Source organism: Sparassis crispa, assembly GCF_003851025.1.
Source record: "Sparassis crispa DNA, contig_000005F, whole genome shotgun sequence".
Classification (NCBI taxonomy): domain Eukaryota; kingdom Fungi; phylum Basidiomycota; class Agaricomycetes; order Polyporales; family Sparassidaceae; genus Sparassis; species Sparassis crispa.
The window spans coordinates 2230577-2248640 of NW_020939752.1; the positions used below are offsets into that span (position 1 = coordinate 2230577).

Sequence of the window (18064 nt, forward strand, 5' to 3'; positions counted from 1 at the left end):
GACACATTGATAACACTATCTATTCGGTATCTCTTTGGCTCTCAAGATGCGCCTGTTTCCACATCTTCTGTGTCTGCAATAGCTACATCTTCGTCTATGTCCAAGATGAGTGTATGGCCCGTGCAAGGTCGTCTCCGTACGCCAAAGATGCTCTTTCTCTGGCCTCTTCAAATTACCAAGATACCAAGTAACTTCTCGCCGTCTTTCGTGCGAGAAGTCCTGCAGCTCGCGATGCATAAGGCTGCCATGAGCCTCTCGGAGAGCAAGCAGGCGTCGAGCGGGTTTGAAGATATCGATATCGACGTTCCACATGCAGTTTTGGCGGACATAATCCAGGTTTACTTTGATCCTGCGGCCGGCGAGCAAGCAGTTACCATTCCGCAGGGTGTGTTTCAGGTGAATGGACGCGATATGGTAAGTTCACAGTATATTGATATCTATACCAAACTGAAAATAAGTATGCAAAAATTGTAGATGATCATTCTTGTGCCGCGTGAGTCCAAGACTACTACTCTGTATGCACAGCCTGTTCCGAACCACACAATCAGTCCCATATCTCGGTGAGTCGATGTTTCAATTTTTTGTTTGTTCTGACATCTTCACTCGGGATATTTAGCTCTTTGCTGCATCATGTTGACGAAGAGCAACACCAGTTGACATTACAAGCATACAGTCAACTCCCGCAACAGGAGTTTCTCATACCACATCAATCATGCACGGACCGCAGTGACGGGAAGCTAGAGGCATCACGAGAAGGTACCCCCGAGAGTCAGTCCATGTACTCGGAAATGCGTGCGCCCTCGGAGGAGGGGGATGGCTACGCCTCTCTGGATGTGCAGACTCTCTCGCAACCACGGCCTTGCACCCCAGAAACCCAGGACGTCATGGTGAGTGGCTCGTTCTCTATACCATCCTGTGTATTCATGATTGGTAGGCTCGCATTAGAGCGTATGTTAGTTCCACAACCCCTGTTCCATCTCCCGCCCATACGGCTTTCACCACGGTCCCATCGAGTCCACCGTACTCGGTTCTGACCTTACCCTCTGATCTACGGAAGCAACACAGATCTCCTCACGCGTTTTCGACGCCATTGGCGAGGTATAACTGCCGCACCGTTAGCAGCACATCCTTGGTCTGCTCGCCGCAATTTGGTGTCATCACTCGCATTTACCTCATCAACCTCGTGGGTACTCGACGCAAAATCGGTGTCAAGAAGAGTAAGTGCACCCGTCACATTATGTATTTTCTCGAATACGTGAGCCATCCGTCTGCGATTCTTCGTTTTCTAAGCATTGGGTGAGTGATAGCGTGCCTGAGTCTTTCTAGACTGAAACGTACTGTGGCCCTCTTACTCCGAGCCTTTCCCGATTGATTCCTCTTCTCACGATTCGAACTTCCTGCGGTACTCTGTCGCTCCTTGTATCGGGTTGCAAGGTTTGACACGTAGTCCTGGGCTAGTGATTTCATCTTGTCCAGGTCAAAAGAGGCTGCCGGGATGTGGCCCTCGTCGCCGAGAGCTCGGATGCTCTACGTGGCCCAGTTGCGGTAAGCCCTGTGTCATCACATGGAGTACATGAATCACTGACTTTTTCATTCTCATACACTTGTGTAGCGATGGCGTTGATGAATCGCTTGTTGGTCACGTTGTCCAGACGATCCAACCAGCGAGGATGCCAAGTTTTTGTACCATCTTCAAGTTCTACAAAATCCTTACCGTCCTCGAGTGGCTTGTGTTGTGACAGGCTCTCAAAGTCTTTCTCGGAAATACCCAAGAGCGACCACGACATCGAATGGATGAGTCGCTGTAGGTAAGTCTGTCAGCAGTTTCTCGCCAATACCTATTGCTAAATATATACTAGGTAAGTCTGTCAGCAGTTTCTCGCCAATACCTATTGCTAAATATATACCTTCATTTGCGGATGCTCGTTCGCTAGTACCGGCGCTGAATTCGCCTTCGCCCTACCACCTTGTGCACTCTCGCAGCTCTCAAGATGATCGGCGTGCTCTTTTTCCAAGTTGCTAAGACGTACGTTCAATCCATGTATATCACTTTGTGCGGCTTTCAGGTGCGCAAACATTATGTCTCTTTGCTGCTGCATGCTCTGAATTACAGCATCAAATTCCGACTGTGGCGCGTCGAAAAGGCGTGCTTGTTCTATAGACGAGCGTGGAAATGACGCAATAGCCGCGCGATTGGTCATAGGTGTGCCGTGTCCCTGCGTCTCCGAAGTGCTATGGCTGACCGAATGAGCTCTCGACGTGCTGACAGCTGGTGTGGTCATGCCGACGCTGGATGATCGAGAGTACGGCGAGACCGCGGGATTAGAGGGAGGGACCATTCCAGTGACCCCGGGAGGCGCATAATATGAGCTGGTCGGTGACGACAATGCCGCACTATGCGCAGGTGTCGGGTGACGAGAGGTGACTGGCGAAGCTTCCAGTGAGGTACCATACGGTGTCGGGACATGATTGTATGACTGAAAGTTTGATGATGCAGGACCGGAGGCGGGACCCGTAGGCATTAAAGTCGGTGCCGCGAAGTTTGCCATGCCATGGAACCCCGGGATGGCACTGAGAGACTGCAGGCCGGATTCTTGCTGCGAGAATGCCGGAGGATATGATGCTGGAGGGTATGCATATGCCGCTATTCCCCCCCGATTGTACGCGTGCTCACTGCCGGTGTTCGCAGGATAAAAACTATGCTGGTGAGCTTATGACCAAACACCCATCAGCAGGCTAACTTCCGTTACAAGGTGAGTGAACTAATGTTACTGGGTCCTTGTTCATGGCCGCTAAAAAGATCCGGTGCATTCGCAGGGCCGCCGCGGCTTTGATTCATTTCTGGGTTTTCAACGTCGAACAGGTTCGTTGCAAGCGTCTCTCACGATCGGCTAATTATCAGAAGCAATGAAATGCAGTAGCCCGGGTGGGCAGCGCGCGATGGGGGGTGAGGCGGACGGGGTGCAGGCGGCGCAGCGTGCGGGGGCGGGGGCGGGGCGGGGGCGGGCTAGCGTGCCAATTCCTGCAGGATATGTAGAAAATCAGAATTATCTACCTGCCAATACACTGCATCTTGAGAGAATCTCCCGGTGAAGATGATGCAAAAGAGGATTAATTCAAGACTTTGGATATACATGACATGAACTACTCTGGAGTCGGAAGACGGACTATGCTAGACATCTTCTGACTCAGGAGACGTCACAACTTGACGGTGCGAAGACGCCGAAAAGGTGGCCGCTCCTGCCTTTTCTCGGGGTCGAACGCACACCTTATTCGGGCCCAGAGACAGTTCAGTTAAGTGGCGTCTCAGGAGGCTCTTGAGGCCCCGAGATTTTCTCGGTTTTGCAGTGACTGAGTTGGCCCGGCGCGCCCACGTGATTTTCCACCTTCCGAAAGCGCCCACAGCTTGACTTCCTCAGCGATCGCCAGCACGCACTGACTTGACTGCACTTTATTCATTCAAGGTCATGTCTAGGACATTCTCCGTCGCGCTGATTTTTTGGCTGTCCTCCTGCGCTCGGCTAGAGCTGACCTCTCAAGATCTCAACCTTCAACTTAAACATTCAACTCTCCACATTTTACCTGAAACGCTTGTCGGCCTGGGACGTCCTTTCAATAATAGTGCTATGACACCAACCCCCCTGGATCATGTGCATATACCGCTGGTGCCCAGAGCCCAAAGCCTTTTCAATAGCGCCACAGCTCAATGCCATCACCGGTGGACACCACCACATTTTCTCGACGACGGATGCCGGATGGCGACGAGGAGGATGTGCTTTTAGAGAAGATTACATGAGGAATATGCGGAGAAGTGAGGGCCGAAGTGTTTGGCTTACTGTAGCTGCCCGTACAGTGCGGTGAGAAATTCATATTTCGTCCTTGATTCACCCACTCTGATCTTTGAGACGAGCGCCTCAGCATGCCGGCATCAACGACACTGCACGAATACTGCGACTAATCTAATCGAGCGCTGGAAAAACTTCTGCGAGAATATGTTATCCAACCAACGACAGATCAATTGACCAGGTCAGGGCAGTAATACCGCACCGCTGCAAGGCCGACTTCGTCTGACTTTGTCGCGGACCATAGACGAAATTTTGAGTTTTCCAGGATCTGACAGCGTGCATCGTGTAGTGGCGTAACGCAAGTCTGCAGCTAACACCGATAAGAATAGCGAACAAATCTCAAAGGTTGGCTTGAAGTAAACCTATTGCATCCAATCGGGTGGCAGCAACCGACGACTGACTCGTCTCACCTCCGCAGGTCTGCCCCTGCACGGGACAAAACTACTTCACGGACGAACTATTGCAACCGTCGGGGAGCCTCCCGATACCGTGACCAGATAGGATACCCGTCTGCGACTCGAAGAGGCCTGGCTGAGCAGATTAATAACGTAGGAACAGCAGCAGACTGGCTCCTGACGTCGAGTTCGCTGCGTGGTCGCTGACGGTAAGGATGTTCATGCGATGTTCATGGAATCATACGTAACGCACGAATCAGGTTATGAAATGAATGTGTATGCCTAGGGAATCCGACTGAGACCCATGGCGAAGAGCGCTCTACAACCTGAGACCAACTGCTGCTAGGCCATACGGTGTCACTTCTCCCCTCCTCTAACACGCAGAACGCGTGGACGCAAGTGCGTTCTTGCTTATCATCGGCACCAGTCATGACCGGCCATCCTGCCATCCACGAGGTACCTGCGCGGAGGTACAAACTGCATGTGCGTATGTCACAAGTTCAAATTGTATCTAACACTGTACGTTCCCTGCCGTCATTCTTTGTTTCAGGACTATCTCTGATGTCACAAGAGTGGACGCATGGACCCTTATCGACCCTGCAAGTTCCACTCTTCTTCGCGCCTCCGCCGTGCATCGGAGATGTTCGAGATGCCCAGTGCCACTAGAAGGTGCGGCTTTGGTGCCATGATGAGCAAATACTTGATTCGACAGTTGTGGTGGAACGATGCTTCTCTTCTGTTCGTTAGGACACAAGATACTTGCCCAGGGGGTCACCAGAATTTAGCCCTGTAATTTGTGGCCCCCCGCCATATGTATGCTTGCGGGTCTGCGGCGTCCGACGTGGGCCTGGTTCTGCGTTATGCCTGAAGACCTCTGAGTTGCTGCAATACCCTGTGGATATTCCTGTCTGTGGTATGTCCACCTCACGCAGGATACGCAGCCCATTCCGAGAAGGAGTCTCCAGTCACCTTGTTCTAGGGGATTCTGAAACTCACGTTGTACTCGTGCGCGAATTCCGCCAGCATCTCAGGTCCATCATCACCGTCCGACCAAGTCCAGGCTGAATGATCTGCGGTTCGCAATCCGCCGCGAAGAGGTCAACCATCTACGTACTGCCCTCAGTGATGCGGTCCCTGCCGCTCAAGCTCCTCAAAATCAGGACGGCGATGCCGAGGCCTTCCCTGTAGATGGGGCAGCTGGCGCGTCTGAAGGTTCGCTCTCCGCTTTTAACATTTGAAATGTCCTCTACCCCTCGAGAGCGCAGATAGAAACAATATCGCTTTTCGCATTTCTCTTTGCCGATCGCTGCGCCAAATCACGTAGCTTCCTCATACAACAACTTGGATTTTCAATTTTTATAAAAACACAAAACTTCGCGATCCTCCAACAACTCTAACTTCAACTGCATCCGATCAGCGTACATCCTGCAAAGCTCGCCTCACGAACAACTCCGTCAACGCGCAAACCTTCCACACTGGCACAGCTTCGGCGACGCGAAAAGGGATGATAGGCGTCTAAGCCTTGGGGGCCTCGCCGCAGGCGCAGTTGGGGTAGGAGCAAGCTCCGACGCCGGAGGCGGCGGCAGCGCACTTAACGTTGGAGGGGGGCTGCTCGGGCTGTAAGAAAAATCAGAACGTCAGCTAAAATCCGTCTCAGCCACTGTTAACCGCCGCGCACCATGATAGGTTTTATTCGAGGGGGTGATAGAAGGCTGTGGGGGTTTGGCTGGTTGTGTAGGCTGGTGATGGAGAGCCTCAGTCGATTCGCAGGTCTTTTATACCTGCTGGAAGCTTCGTGCCGTAGGCGATATCCGATGAGCCTCCAGCCGGGGTACCCGTTATCATGCGGCGATCTACCACGTTAGGAGACGTTGGGCCGCACTTCGAGATAGCAAATCGAGTCCAGCGCATTTGCACAATCGTGATCGTAACGCATCAAGCTGTGCTGAAATCTGCAAACGATCTCGCGGAAGGTCGGTGCCTCTACGTTCATAATGGGTCTTGTAAGGGCCCAATAAGCTGTCAGCTAATGGTCTCGCTGAGATGTTCTAGGGCAGCGTGGGCCAAGTGTGTCACGCTGGAGCCTTACACGCACATTGTGATTTTTTCTTCTCTTGGAGTCTGTCTTCTTCGCTGCAGAGGAATTCAGCCCCACACCACGACAATCGTCACGGTGCATCGTGTCCTTGCGCTTCACCCAACTCCTCCACTCTTCCTCCAGCGGTCGAATTGAGACCGCATTTGAACCGAGTGCAGGTATTCTTGAAGCGACGTGCACAGAATGAACTTGGTATTGGGCCGTCGCTATCGCAGCTTCTGTCGGTTACTTACTGGTGGGTCTGGCGAATCTAGCCTGAGAAACAGATCGTCATTACAGCGTCCGAGCTGCGGCACCTGACCTCTGTTTTATTATATTGGAAGAGCTTCCTGGATGTCGCATGTTCAAAAATTCAAACTCCAAGGTTCGTCAGGGTTCGCTGTTCGCAAGGTTCTTGATCATGATGCTGCTTACTCTTCCATTCTTCGTCATGTTATCTCTGTCTATATGTTGCCTGTGCTATCTGATATCATCACCTCACTGATCAGCGCGCAGGTTTTCTGAGACTTTACAACTTCATGACGGAATGCTGATGCTCCAGCCTCAGTAGAACACCATCCTTTAGCTAGAAGATGCTGTCCAATTGACACAGAAGAAGATGGCAATACCTCATGATCAAGAAGAACAAGAATGCTCTCGACGGGAGCAGTCGGTATCCAGCAGAATGGTCTCGATTTACTTCGCGCGAAAGGACCGCCTGAAACGGAACTCAGGACCAGCTGGCCTGTCTTGTTTGTGGAATGAATCCGTACCGATTGGGCGTTGCACAGTTGAGTAGTTGTTCCCCTTTGCATGGTCTTGCTCACCGGCCGACCATATTCAACGTGAAGTCAGGCCCGCAGAAGACTTCGAATGTGTAAGATAACTTGGGCGTCAGGCGGTGCGTACCCCTGACTATGTCCACCTGTCTCGACTTATCTTATCTTGCTCGGCATTTGACGACCACTGGCATCCCATCCGCGCTCATCCTCGTACCTAGTGACACCGGGCGACGTTAGACATGCCATGTGGCAGCGGTGAGTGCGCATGGGCGATATCAGGCGGTCGACCAGTGCCTCGTCTTTGCAGTTGGTGGAAGCTATGCGCGATTGTCGTTTGGGCGGTTTAGAACAAAGGCTGGAGGCGGTGCTCCTCAAGAACCTTCTACGCGTGACAAGCCTCGCTGATTCTGGAACAATGCCGCTGAGAAAGCTGCGAGCGTTGTCCCCGCCCAAAATGAATAGTGAGGACAGACTGGCGCTTGATCATTCGTCAGTCGCTCTGGGGTATCAGGCTAGTGTCAGGCTAGAGGAGGCAGCTGTCGACCAGCTGTCACCACTTCTCTGAGGTGAGCCTTGAGTCTGCGTGAAAACCATCGTTATCAGTCTTTCTATTTCATGCTCAGCGCTCATCATTCGTACAGCTCTATTAGCTATTTGACCATTCTCGGGCAGCGTTGATCTTTTTGATTTCAGCCTATGCAACTCTTTCCGTCTGTGTTACACTTGGGTCTTCTAGGCAAGAAGGATTGTCAGCTCGAACGCGCCACGGTCAGCTGCGGAGTCTGATGGAAACATTATATTATTTCGTACACTCATGCTACCGCCGAGCCTCTCGATGGGACTATAGTGCTCAGTATTCAATATTCGGCACTCAGTACTCAGTAGGCCTCAATCGTACCACCACATGACCTGTCGAATAGAGTGCTTGGTATATGTCTGCCAAGGGGATAACGTCACAGAAGCTGGGCCTTCTAACGCTAGTAGCACTGTCCGTGCATTCAGAATACCTCCAGTTGCGTTAGGCGTGAAGATGCGTGGACCCTACGTGCGATGAACGCAGCGTGACCACCATTAGCTGAGTTCCTATTGGGTTCTGACGGTAGAAACTCCAATGCTCTGAACGTGGAGGTCCTGACTGTATCCTGAGATCGTTTGCAGATTCGGCGGCACGATCATGTTTGAGCAAATGCGCTGAACTGGATTCGCTATCTCCTTCCGCGGCGCAAGATAACGGGTAGATAACAGGGACGGGCCGGAAGCTCATCGGACATCGCCGTGGTCGTCAAGCCAGAGATAAAAGGCCTGCAGACCTCGCCTCAGACTCTCCATCACCAGCTCACCGAGCCAGCCAACCACCACACCCAACTTCATACCACACCCAGCTTCAACCAAAACTTACCATGGTGCGCAGCTATCTACGGCGACTCACATACACATCATCTGATTTTTGCGAATTTTTCTTACAGCCCGAGCAGCCCCCCTCCAGCGTCAAGTGCGCCGCAGCCGCCTCCGGTGTCGGAGCTTGCTCCTACCCCAACTGTGCCTGCGGCGAGGCCCCCAAGGCTTAGATGCCTTCGCGTCGTGACGTCCGTGGAGGAGTACGTGTTGAGTGAGTCGCGTGCGAGGAGAGATTTGCAGGATGTATGATATTCGGAGGAAGTTCGGATGTGGCTGCAGTCGTTGAAGGAGCGCGTAGATTTGTTGTTTGTATAAAAGAAAATCAGAGTTTCATGATCGAGAGGTCGAGCTACGTTGTGATCTGCGCGCACTTGGAAAAATCTGTCGATCTCCAGGTCAGTGTGCTTATTCCTGCCGGGTGCGGAGAGCGGCCAGCTCCCCCTTCTCCAGGAGCGGCTGCGGCACCGTGTGTAAGAGCTCGGGCAATGGGCCTACATCGTCGAAGAGTGTACCCATGATCGAGCCGATCCCAACCCTCAAGTCGTTCAGATTTGAAATGTCAGCGAAACGGAGCTGGATCCGAAACGCTGCGACGGATAGTGACACGATCTCAAGGGTGAGCGCAACGAGGATAGCCCGAGAGTCTTTGCGCTTTGAATGGTCTGTGAAATGAATGTGGGTTCGAAACGTTGCAGGGATAGTAACACTAATTCCAGAGTGAGCGCAGCGAAGATGGCCAGAGACGTGTCAGCGAAAGAGCGTCCCAGATACCAAGCGTGTCCAGGACGAGCTGAAGACGTCGCAGATAGCAAAATCCAAGGAGTGCGACCTAGTCTTCATCGTGTCTCCGCGCACCATAATGCCGCTCAATCCATTCAGGCTTTCGGTCATCCAGTGGCGCTATCTGGTGGTTATTCTGGTTGACTCCTTGATAAAGAAGAACCGTCAGCTACACAAATGCGTAGAGAGACTATCAGAAAAAAACATATTCGTCGTACGTACTGCAGAGCGAAAGAGACGTAGTCTATCGCAAAGCAACATTACATATAAAAGGTTGACATGAATTCTTGTCTGGAGAACGGGGGAAGCAGGACACTTAGTAATGCGTACGAAAATGTAGAGAACACAAAGTGCCTAGCTAGCCCCATGCATATCCAGAGAGCATACGAGACCTTCGTGGGACGCTTGCTAAACGGCCGTCCGAGTGTAAATAAAAACGTTTTCATAAACCTAGGAGTTGTAGCATAGGGCGCGTAAGATTTAGCAAGATCGAACGCGGAAACAAATCTACTCACAATTCCCGAACCTTCAGATCCACAGACGACCCTTGAAAATCAGGCATAGCGTGCAAGTTTAATTACCTGTACGGCCCACCTCAGACCATAGAGATATCTCATCCAATATTTCTCAACACGCACCTAAGACTCTGCATGACTGTCAAGATTTTGCCACAGCAATGAGAGGAAAGAGACTTGTGGAGCGGAAAAACACACTTCGCTCTCTTCATCACAGATCCTCTGATTTCAAGCAATATATCAAGTATCCTGCGCGATTGGAATTCAAGCGTTCTCCTCGAACAACCATTGAAGAAGTGCCTTCCAGATGCTCGCAGGTGCATCAGTAAGCAGTGCACGTCGATGAGAGGGTGGGGGCTCGCACGACAGAGACTCTGCAGGTGTGCCGTATAGAGTTGGATGGGGTTGAGGGGAACAAAGAGGGTACTGGGATTGCTCACCGTGATAATCACGCACACTTACACCATCGTTGATGTGAATTTTTCCAAGGGCTCTCGGACGAGAAGAGACGAACCCGTCAATAGCCTTCGATGGCAACAATCGAGTCCAAGTTGGTTCAGTGGCTGCAGCAAATTGGGCAGCCGATCAGAGAACGAGGAAAGACGCGTAGAAGGAGAGATGGCCAGCTAGGAGTCAGATTTGGACGGACGCAGCACAGAACATACCATCTCAATTGTGCCATCACAAGGTTTCAAGCTCCATACCCCGCGAGTGGCTTCGCCAGCTGACACGTGCGCAGAGAGTGGTTAGAAAAAAGGCTGTATGGTCCCAGTCACCAACGGACGAGATCACGACTCAAGTGGTGTACCAAAGTTTGGTACGAAAGCAAATGCAGGTGCATATTGAAAAGTGAGCGACGAGCGAACAACAAATGAGAATCCCATGGTCTAGTACAGCATTCCAATGCACAGGCAACTTACATTTCCTAACTTACAAGACACAGCCTCCCATACCCAACCAGGCTCATACGTCCACAGTACAACCAACAAATGCTCTGAGGCGCCTGAGCTTCGACTCTCGCGAGAGATTTGCCGCACGCTGGATACGGTAGCGGTCCATATATTCATTCAGCTGATCGTTGCTGAGATCATTGATCGCCGTGCTCGTTGTCAAAAGTGGTAGATCGTGCTGAGGGGGCTCGTCAGCACTGCGCGTCAGAGAAGAAGGATCCCACAAACCTCCTCAGGCTGTTCCACCTCTCCATCGACGTTCCTGAAAGGGATGACTTTGTAGTTGCGATATTCGCCCGATCCACAACCGGCGTTGTAGGCCTACGACATACCATAACCGTCACGCGATACTGGAACGGTTGACGATAACTTACCTGAGACGAAATTTCGAGCAGTGTATCAACTTTCTCCATCAGCATATCAACTCTCTCCCTCAGAGGAGCTAATGAGTCCCTGATAATATCTCGGATTATACCCGCCGTCGGAATCGCATCATCTCCCTGGCGCCCGGATCGATCGCAAAGCTTGTGGACATATAGCAACGCCTGGCCGAGATCATTGTCAGTCACCCTACGAGAGCTCGTGCTCATTCCTACGTGTGTTCGCGCATTAGATCAACAACCTCAGAGGATGCCTTGCCGGTGAAACCAGCCACGCACGTTTATTCTCCGACAGTTTATCATAATAGCGAGAGGCGTTCGTGAGATCTGCCAGAGTAGGAGGGTCGGAAGCTTGTGCTGGTAGTGAGATGTGAGCGGCATTCGGAGGTGGCAAGTGGACGGGAGCCATGACCATACACAGTCAGTGCTGCCCTCCAAGTACTTACCTGCACCGTGACTAGGCTGTAGCGCGGAAATGACACGAACGTCACACGCACATGCATTCGTGACGGACCAATAAGCGCCTGTCGCGTGCCGACGGGTACACATTGTCCGCGTTAATGACACTGAATAAACATTACCAGTGCTTACACTACAGCTACACTGATAAATGAGACAAAACCGTGTCAAAGCTCCCGTTCCACAATCGATTAACTACACGCGCAAGGAACAATAAGGGCCTGTCCGCTTTGGGATAAAGATATAGTGTCGGTCCAAATTCATCGGTAGACGGTGCTGGAGGAAGTTGAGGCTTGGGCATGATAGTGAAAGGAAAAAGGCACTGAGTCTTGCTCGTGAGTGGCAAGGCGACTCGTTTGAGATAGAATGTACATAGGAGTCTTGAGTCTGCTGTGTTTTACGCGACGTACCTGATTCTGTGGCGCATCAGAGCACGTGCACTGAGATCTCCTTCCCGATTCGATCAACCTCATTTCCCCGTCTCAGTTTCCGATTTCCTGTGTCCTGTGTCTGAGCTCGCGTTTGACTCGGTATGAGGGTGCGAGCGGGGCAGAGACGTCCCTCCTATTTCCTCCTTCTGGCGGTGTGCTCGCCGATATAAACGAGTTTCCCTCGCTCATGGTGTACAGCCAGTGCACATCTCAGGCTCTCGTCTCCTTCGCGTGGACATAGCTTTTTCCTTTTCCTGTTCTTTTTCTTAGTGGGTGAAACTTGAGTTCCACGCTTGGGCTCCCTCGGATACTACGTGCGCGGCGCACAGCGGTCGCGAGCGCGGTCTCCCGCTGACGTTCCTGTTCGAGCTCTGCGGAAATACCAGAGGTGCGGAGGGGGAACAGGGTGAAGCTTGCGAGCTGGCCAACTAGTACTTGCTCAAAACGTGGATATCCCAGCTTTCCACCGGCTCGAACATATCCAAGTCCACAGCGTCACGAGGCCTCCTGGATTCTCTTGTACACAAACATCAAAACTCGGCGGCCCTTTAACCGACGACTGCTGCATCCGAACTCTGCCTTGTTCGCAAATTAAATCGATGAACTTGGATTCTCCTTTACACAAACATCAATCTCGATGTCCCTTCGCTCAACGACTTCAACTGCTGCTTCCGACCTCATACCTTCGCTTCGCACATTTAATGAATGCCCACTCCAGCGACACGCGAAGAAGGGTGATGGGGCACTAAGCCTTCGGGGCCTCGCCGCACGCGCAGCTCGGGTAGGAACATGCTCCGACGCCAGAGGCGGCGGACGCACACTTGACGTTGGAAGGGGGCTGCTCGGGCTGCATCGGAATAGTCAGTAAGGTACGGGGCGCGTGCAGTGGCTTGCTCACCATGGTAAACTTGAAGCTGGTGGTGGTAGTAGAAGACTAGGTGTGTGGCTCGGTTGGGTGAGTGGGTGGTGGAGAGCCTCCGACGATGCTGGAGGTGTTTTATATCTCACTGGATGCTGCAGGACCCGCTACGATAGGGCGATCGACCATGTTAGTACCCCAGGGCCACGGATGAGAAAAATTGAGTCCAGCGCGTTTGCGCGGGCACGATCGAAGACGGTTCCGCCAGAGCGCTGCTGTCGGGATCCAATGGGAAGTTGGCTAATGGTGAGCCCGCTGCGTTTTCTACCCAGCCTCCCCTGTACTAGCTTTAGACTGGACCAGCTTTGCTGCCGTAATGGCCTGGCTGAGCAGACATATCCCAAGGCCTTGATTTGACCAGAAGTGAAAGATGCGACGCCGACGCGTTCCTAAGATTGGATTCTGTACCTGACTGTGGCGCGTCCGAACTCGCACTGACGATCGTTCTCAACGTGCGACGCAGGAAATAATTTCCAGTTTATTCCAGAACGAAACGTTACCCTGAATTGACTCTCCTCAGAAATGGTACTGCTCGGCGTGGGCGATGTACATACGCCCGACGAACAATGGTTGCATGTCAAGAACGGACTGGCACAATTCACAATTCATGAGGTCTCGAGGCGGCACGCAGCAGCAGTTCGAAATGTGGACATCTACATATGCTGCTGGTTGTTCAAATTCAAACCTACCATGAACCACCGGCCTCGAATCTCCATCCCGCACGCTCGACTGCCAGTGCTTCATGACCCCTCTGGAGCGATAACTGCCTCGAGCAGCAGCCTGGAGGAACACTACCACTGCATAATAGCTGCTTTGTCTCTGCGAATGCGTGTCTAACGGTGCCTGAACCCACCCCCAACGTCTTCAATAAAGGTGCGTCGCCCCTGCGCGTCTATCCGACGTTGTTATATTATAGATATAGATAGACCACATCGACGAGCATGGAAGAATTGAAAGTTGAGAGAAAAGGGGCAGTCCTAGAGATAAGCCAACAGAGAGGGAGTCGGTCGTGGTATGTTTACCTAGCGCGCATTCTACGTCTTCGGTGTACCTGACTTCTTGAATGTATTATAGCCCAAGCAGAATGGAGGAAGACGCTATGCAGAGAGAGAAGAGCTGCGATTGGAGGACCGTGTCCAATAAGCGTGGGTTCATTAACGTTGGGCAGATATACCAATACGACTTCCGCTTTCGGTGGATCGTCGTAAAACACTGCCCTCGTATCCACTTCAGGCCATGATGGTGCTCGCCAGTATTCTGATTCTGGATGTTGAAATGTCACCTACCTTTGGTGTGGTGATTGCCTCAAGCGCAGCGGTCCAGAGAAACATCACCTCTTCAAAAGCTTCGCAGTGAAAGCGGCATGGTCTCCGTGAACGGTGGTCGAATGGTACTCGACAGACCACCCCAATGTCCTCGATAGAGGCACGCGTGCCCCGGGCGCATCGAACGTCGTACAATATCTGATATGCCACGGCGAGAGCCGAAGAGGAAGCGTCACATGCCGGAGAATAAATGGAAGTGGTCGTGGTACTTATGGTTGCGCAAGCTGTCTCGGTCCCCGTCTTCGGCGTACCTGACTTCGGGTTGATGACGTTAGGACGAAGCACTGCGAGTCCAATCTGTGTGGGTTCATTGGCCAGCCGAGGCGCACAGATATGTACGTACACTGGGTCCGACTTTCCACCTTCCTCTGCACTTGATCCGACTCAAAAGGGCTGCTCGTCGCTCGAGTAAAACACCGCGTTCGGTAGGAGGCCGTTAGTCTCAAGGCGTACTGCCCTCGTATGCATGAATGCTAGTAGTAGTCACAAAATGCACATTTTATGGAGAATTGACTATATACGCGTAGGATATTACTCGTTGAAATTGAAAAGAAAAGAAGACAAGGCGATCAGGAACGACAATATAAGTTATTGAATATATATAATGTAGAGATTGCTGGGGACTCGTAGATAGTGGAGCAGTCCTCTGATGCAGCATGGAGAGTACGAGAAAGTAACGCGACACAGTAGTGCGGAAAATAATGGAATGACCTGCAAGGACACAAATGCTCATTTCGACCGGCGAACCTTGCGACCATGTCGCGCAAGGCTCGTATTGTCGACCTTCGCTGGACGAGGCCTCAAACGTCGAGGGCTCCACTGAGGCTGTATCGGCAGATCCGAGCCACCCACTGCGACGCCCTGTCCTTGGCCTTCGATCTGTCTCCGCTTCGCCATCGAGCGCGTGATAGGTCCTGTGTAAGCTCCACGAGGCACTGTGGGTACTCGGGAGCTGGCCGTCTTCTCTGGTTCCGCACCAAGGGGCTCGTCGACCGCCTTTCTCTTCCGTGAAGGCAATGCCGCAGGTGCGGGATGCTCGGTTGCAGAGGTAGACGAAATGGTTGATGATGACCAATGGTACCTTTTGTCGTCAGGTCGAGTTAACTTTCGCGAGACTCTATCGCTGTCGGAAATCGCATGATCTCTGAGGAAGTCCCGCCAAAATGCGTTAAACTTCGTGGGATCCTTCCAGACCTCCGCACACGCTTCGTCCCAAAGGTGAGGAAACGCGGCGGACGAGTTAAATTTCATGACTTCGTCGAGCCATTGCTGAATCGCCGGATTTGAAAAATGAATGTTGCTCGTGTAACCCCGATCCAACTGATTGCGGAGCTTGGCATCGCCACCCACGAAATTGCCATGGTCGTAGACAACGCATTGGTCAAAAATGTAGACCATCTTCTTGGCCAACTTTTCCAAAGGCAAATCGTGATCCAACCATCGCAAACTGCAGTACAGTACGACCCAGAGGATAGACTCCATGTCGTCCTGGATCGTGTGAGCCACATTATCATGGCTCAGTATGCGTTGCGACATAAATTGCAAGGTGCCCTACCAATGCTCGTTAGCAGGCGTTCATATGGTGATTCAGATCAGCATAAATCTCACCGCTTTTGTGTGTTCGCAAGCCTCACCCTCATCTGTCACCAAACACGACAGCTCCCAATCAATCAGATAGCCATACCTCTTCGTATCCGTTGCTTTCGGATCCCTGAAGAGGATGATGTTGCCTAGACTGACGTCACGGTGCAACCTACGTTTCGTGACATCCTCCAGGTTGAAAGCTCCCAAAATAGCTTCGGACATGGAGAAGAAAGTGAGGAGTTGCATAGCAGTCAAGGTGATTATTATGCACACCTTGGTACGCGTCGAACGTCCCCCGAAGAAGCTCTTGCGTGCCTTGGAAGCGCTGCAGCCCATAACCAACGGTGCCCAACACTAATCGGTAATGTACGAGCGGAAGCTGCGGAATTTGTTCACGCTTGCAAACCCAGTGCGCTTGCTGAAAGCGATCGGTCAGCGTGCGCTGCAGAGCTGTATGTTGGTCGTCAGCGTATCACACACGAATAGAGGTCAACAATATGTGAAAACTCACATAGCTCTTCGACGTCGCCGTCCTCCATGTCTTCGTCCATCCCATTCACGATGGGCAACCGCTCTAGGACATCTCCGTGAGAGATTAACCGCGGAATATTCGGCACCCTAGCACCCTGCAAATCCGCCAAGATATCACCCTCCTTTTGTTGTCCACCGCCGTTGTATCGCCACGTATCCTTCAAGAACACCATCTCACCTCTTGGGCCATCGGCGGTGACCGCCCAGTAACCCCTCGTTCCTCGGCCTGTCAGTGAGAGGGGTGACACCACCGGCCGAGAGATGAGTAGTCGGCGCGCCACATGCCCCGGAGAGCCCTCGTCGACCATGTTGACCGCAACAACGACGCCAGGCTGGTAGTGCTCCTCCATCGCAGCGACCAAGTCTTCCCCGTCGAGATCCAGCTGGAGTTTGACGTGGCATTTGATGGACTCTCTGAAGAGTTCCTCCTCGTCTCGAGTCGCAGGTTCGACGGACACATCGTAGCCGCGCTGCGATTTTGAAGCGTGGGCATATCGCCACAAGAACTCGCAAAGCGGTTCGGGCTGAGCACGAATGTCGAATGATTCTGAAACGATGGCTCCGCAGCGGTCCCACCGTATGAGGCGAGCACGAGACCCGGCCAACGAAATCGAGAAGTAGAAAGCGCGGTGTTGACGAGCACACGCTTCGATTACGCATACAACGTTCCTACCCAGTGCTTCTTCGGCGTGCTTGTGAGTACGGTCGTCAACAGTGTTGAGAGTGAAGTTGTGTGAGGAGCGATCAGCATCGGGAGCTGGATCCGTGAAGGGGTCGAAAGTGGGATGTCGCTGTACTTCGATGTGCAAATCAGCGCAACCAAGAGAGGCTACCAACGCCAAGTGAGCATCGTTAACGTCTTCGGAATAACAGCAGACATGGGCGTTCGTTGACCCAATCTCCCCGCGATCAACGCTAGACATAGAAGTCTCCTTGAACGTGAATCCAGGACACCGAGGCCGAGATTTCCTAGCGCCCGCTTTCGTGCCATTCAATGCATTAATCTGCTGGTCTATCAGAAAACCAAGTTGTACTTAGCAGAACAGTCAACTGACCAGTGGTTTATAGATTTGTTGTTCTGTTCTCGCCTCTGTCGGGACCCTTTTGAAAGCATCGGTGGTACGCGGCATCATGGAGGTATCTGTCTCAGGTAAGAACTCCAGAAATTCGTCGACAGGCATTGGGCCAAGAATGTGTGTCTTGGCGGAATTTGCATACTGGTGGTAGCGCCTTTTGGCATCCTTGGAGTCGAAGTCCTCATGCTGCTGTTGCCACACTTCGTATTCCGGGTCGTTCCTGGCGAGCGGTGTGGCCATAATGGAAATATTCGCGAAACGGCAGGTAGTATAACCGAGAAGGGTTAGATTTGAAGAGCCAGCGAGGATGAAGTAGTCGGTTGAAGGAGAAGCGATGTTGTTGTGGTCTTTCAACCGCCGCCACCGTTGTCACCGCGCCATGGTCACTGTGCCACTGTCACCGCGCCACGGTCACGTGCCCACCGTGCGTGACCGAAATTCTCGGAAAAGTTGTGTTTCGGTAATGTATCATCGAAGCTCTGTCCTGTCAACTAGCTTTTGGCCACCCGTATTTATATTCGTTGCAAGAACATCACCCCCATAACATTTGATTTCTTGTGGCGACCTACTATACAATGCTCTCGGAGCGGGACAACCACGGCTTATTACTAGTAGTA

At 52.1% G+C, this 18064-nt stretch overlaps 4 protein-coding genes across 4 annotated transcripts; 2 read left to right on the top strand and 2 right to left on the bottom strand.

The window, feature by feature from the left end:
- Window positions 1-105: 105 nt before the first annotated feature.
- On the top strand, window positions 106-1995 carry SCP_0607490 (hypothetical protein; the record flags this gene model as incomplete). Its single annotated transcript, XM_027759881.1, has 7 exons — window positions 106-414; window positions 475-560; window positions 617-887; window positions 935-1217; window positions 1459-1545; window positions 1613-1808; window positions 1935-1995. 7 exons carry the CDS (start codon window positions 106-108, stop codon window positions 1993-1995), a joined length of 1293 nt encoding a protein of 430 aa, XP_027615682.1.
- Window positions 1996-7364: 5369 nt separating this feature from the next.
- SCP_0607500 (hypothetical protein) lies at window positions 7365-7664 on the top strand (the record flags this gene model as incomplete). Its single annotated transcript, XM_027759882.1, has 1 exon — window positions 7365-7664. One exon carries the CDS (start codon window positions 7365-7367, stop codon window positions 7662-7664), a length of 300 nt encoding a protein of 99 aa, XP_027615683.1.
- Window positions 7665-10755: 3091 nt separating this feature from the next.
- Window positions 10756-11537, bottom strand: SCP_0607510 (hypothetical protein; the record flags this gene model as incomplete). The annotated part of the gene is made up of 4 exons (XM_027759883.1): window positions 10756-10920; window positions 10971-11063; window positions 11117-11334; window positions 11402-11537. 4 exons carry the CDS (start codon window positions 11535-11537, stop codon window positions 10756-10758), a joined length of 612 nt encoding a protein of 203 aa, XP_027615684.1.
- A 3448-nt stretch (window positions 11538-14985) lies between these two features.
- SCP_0607520 (hypothetical protein) lies at window positions 14986-17687 on the bottom strand (the record flags this gene model as incomplete). The annotated part of the gene is made up of 5 exons (XM_027759884.1): window positions 14986-15807; window positions 15865-16052; window positions 16114-16290; window positions 16352-17375; window positions 17427-17687. The coding sequence occupies 5 exons, from the start codon at window positions 17685-17687 to the stop codon at window positions 14986-14988; spliced, it is 2472 nt and encodes an 823-aa protein (XP_027615685.1).
- Window positions 17688-18064: the final 377 nt, after the last annotated feature.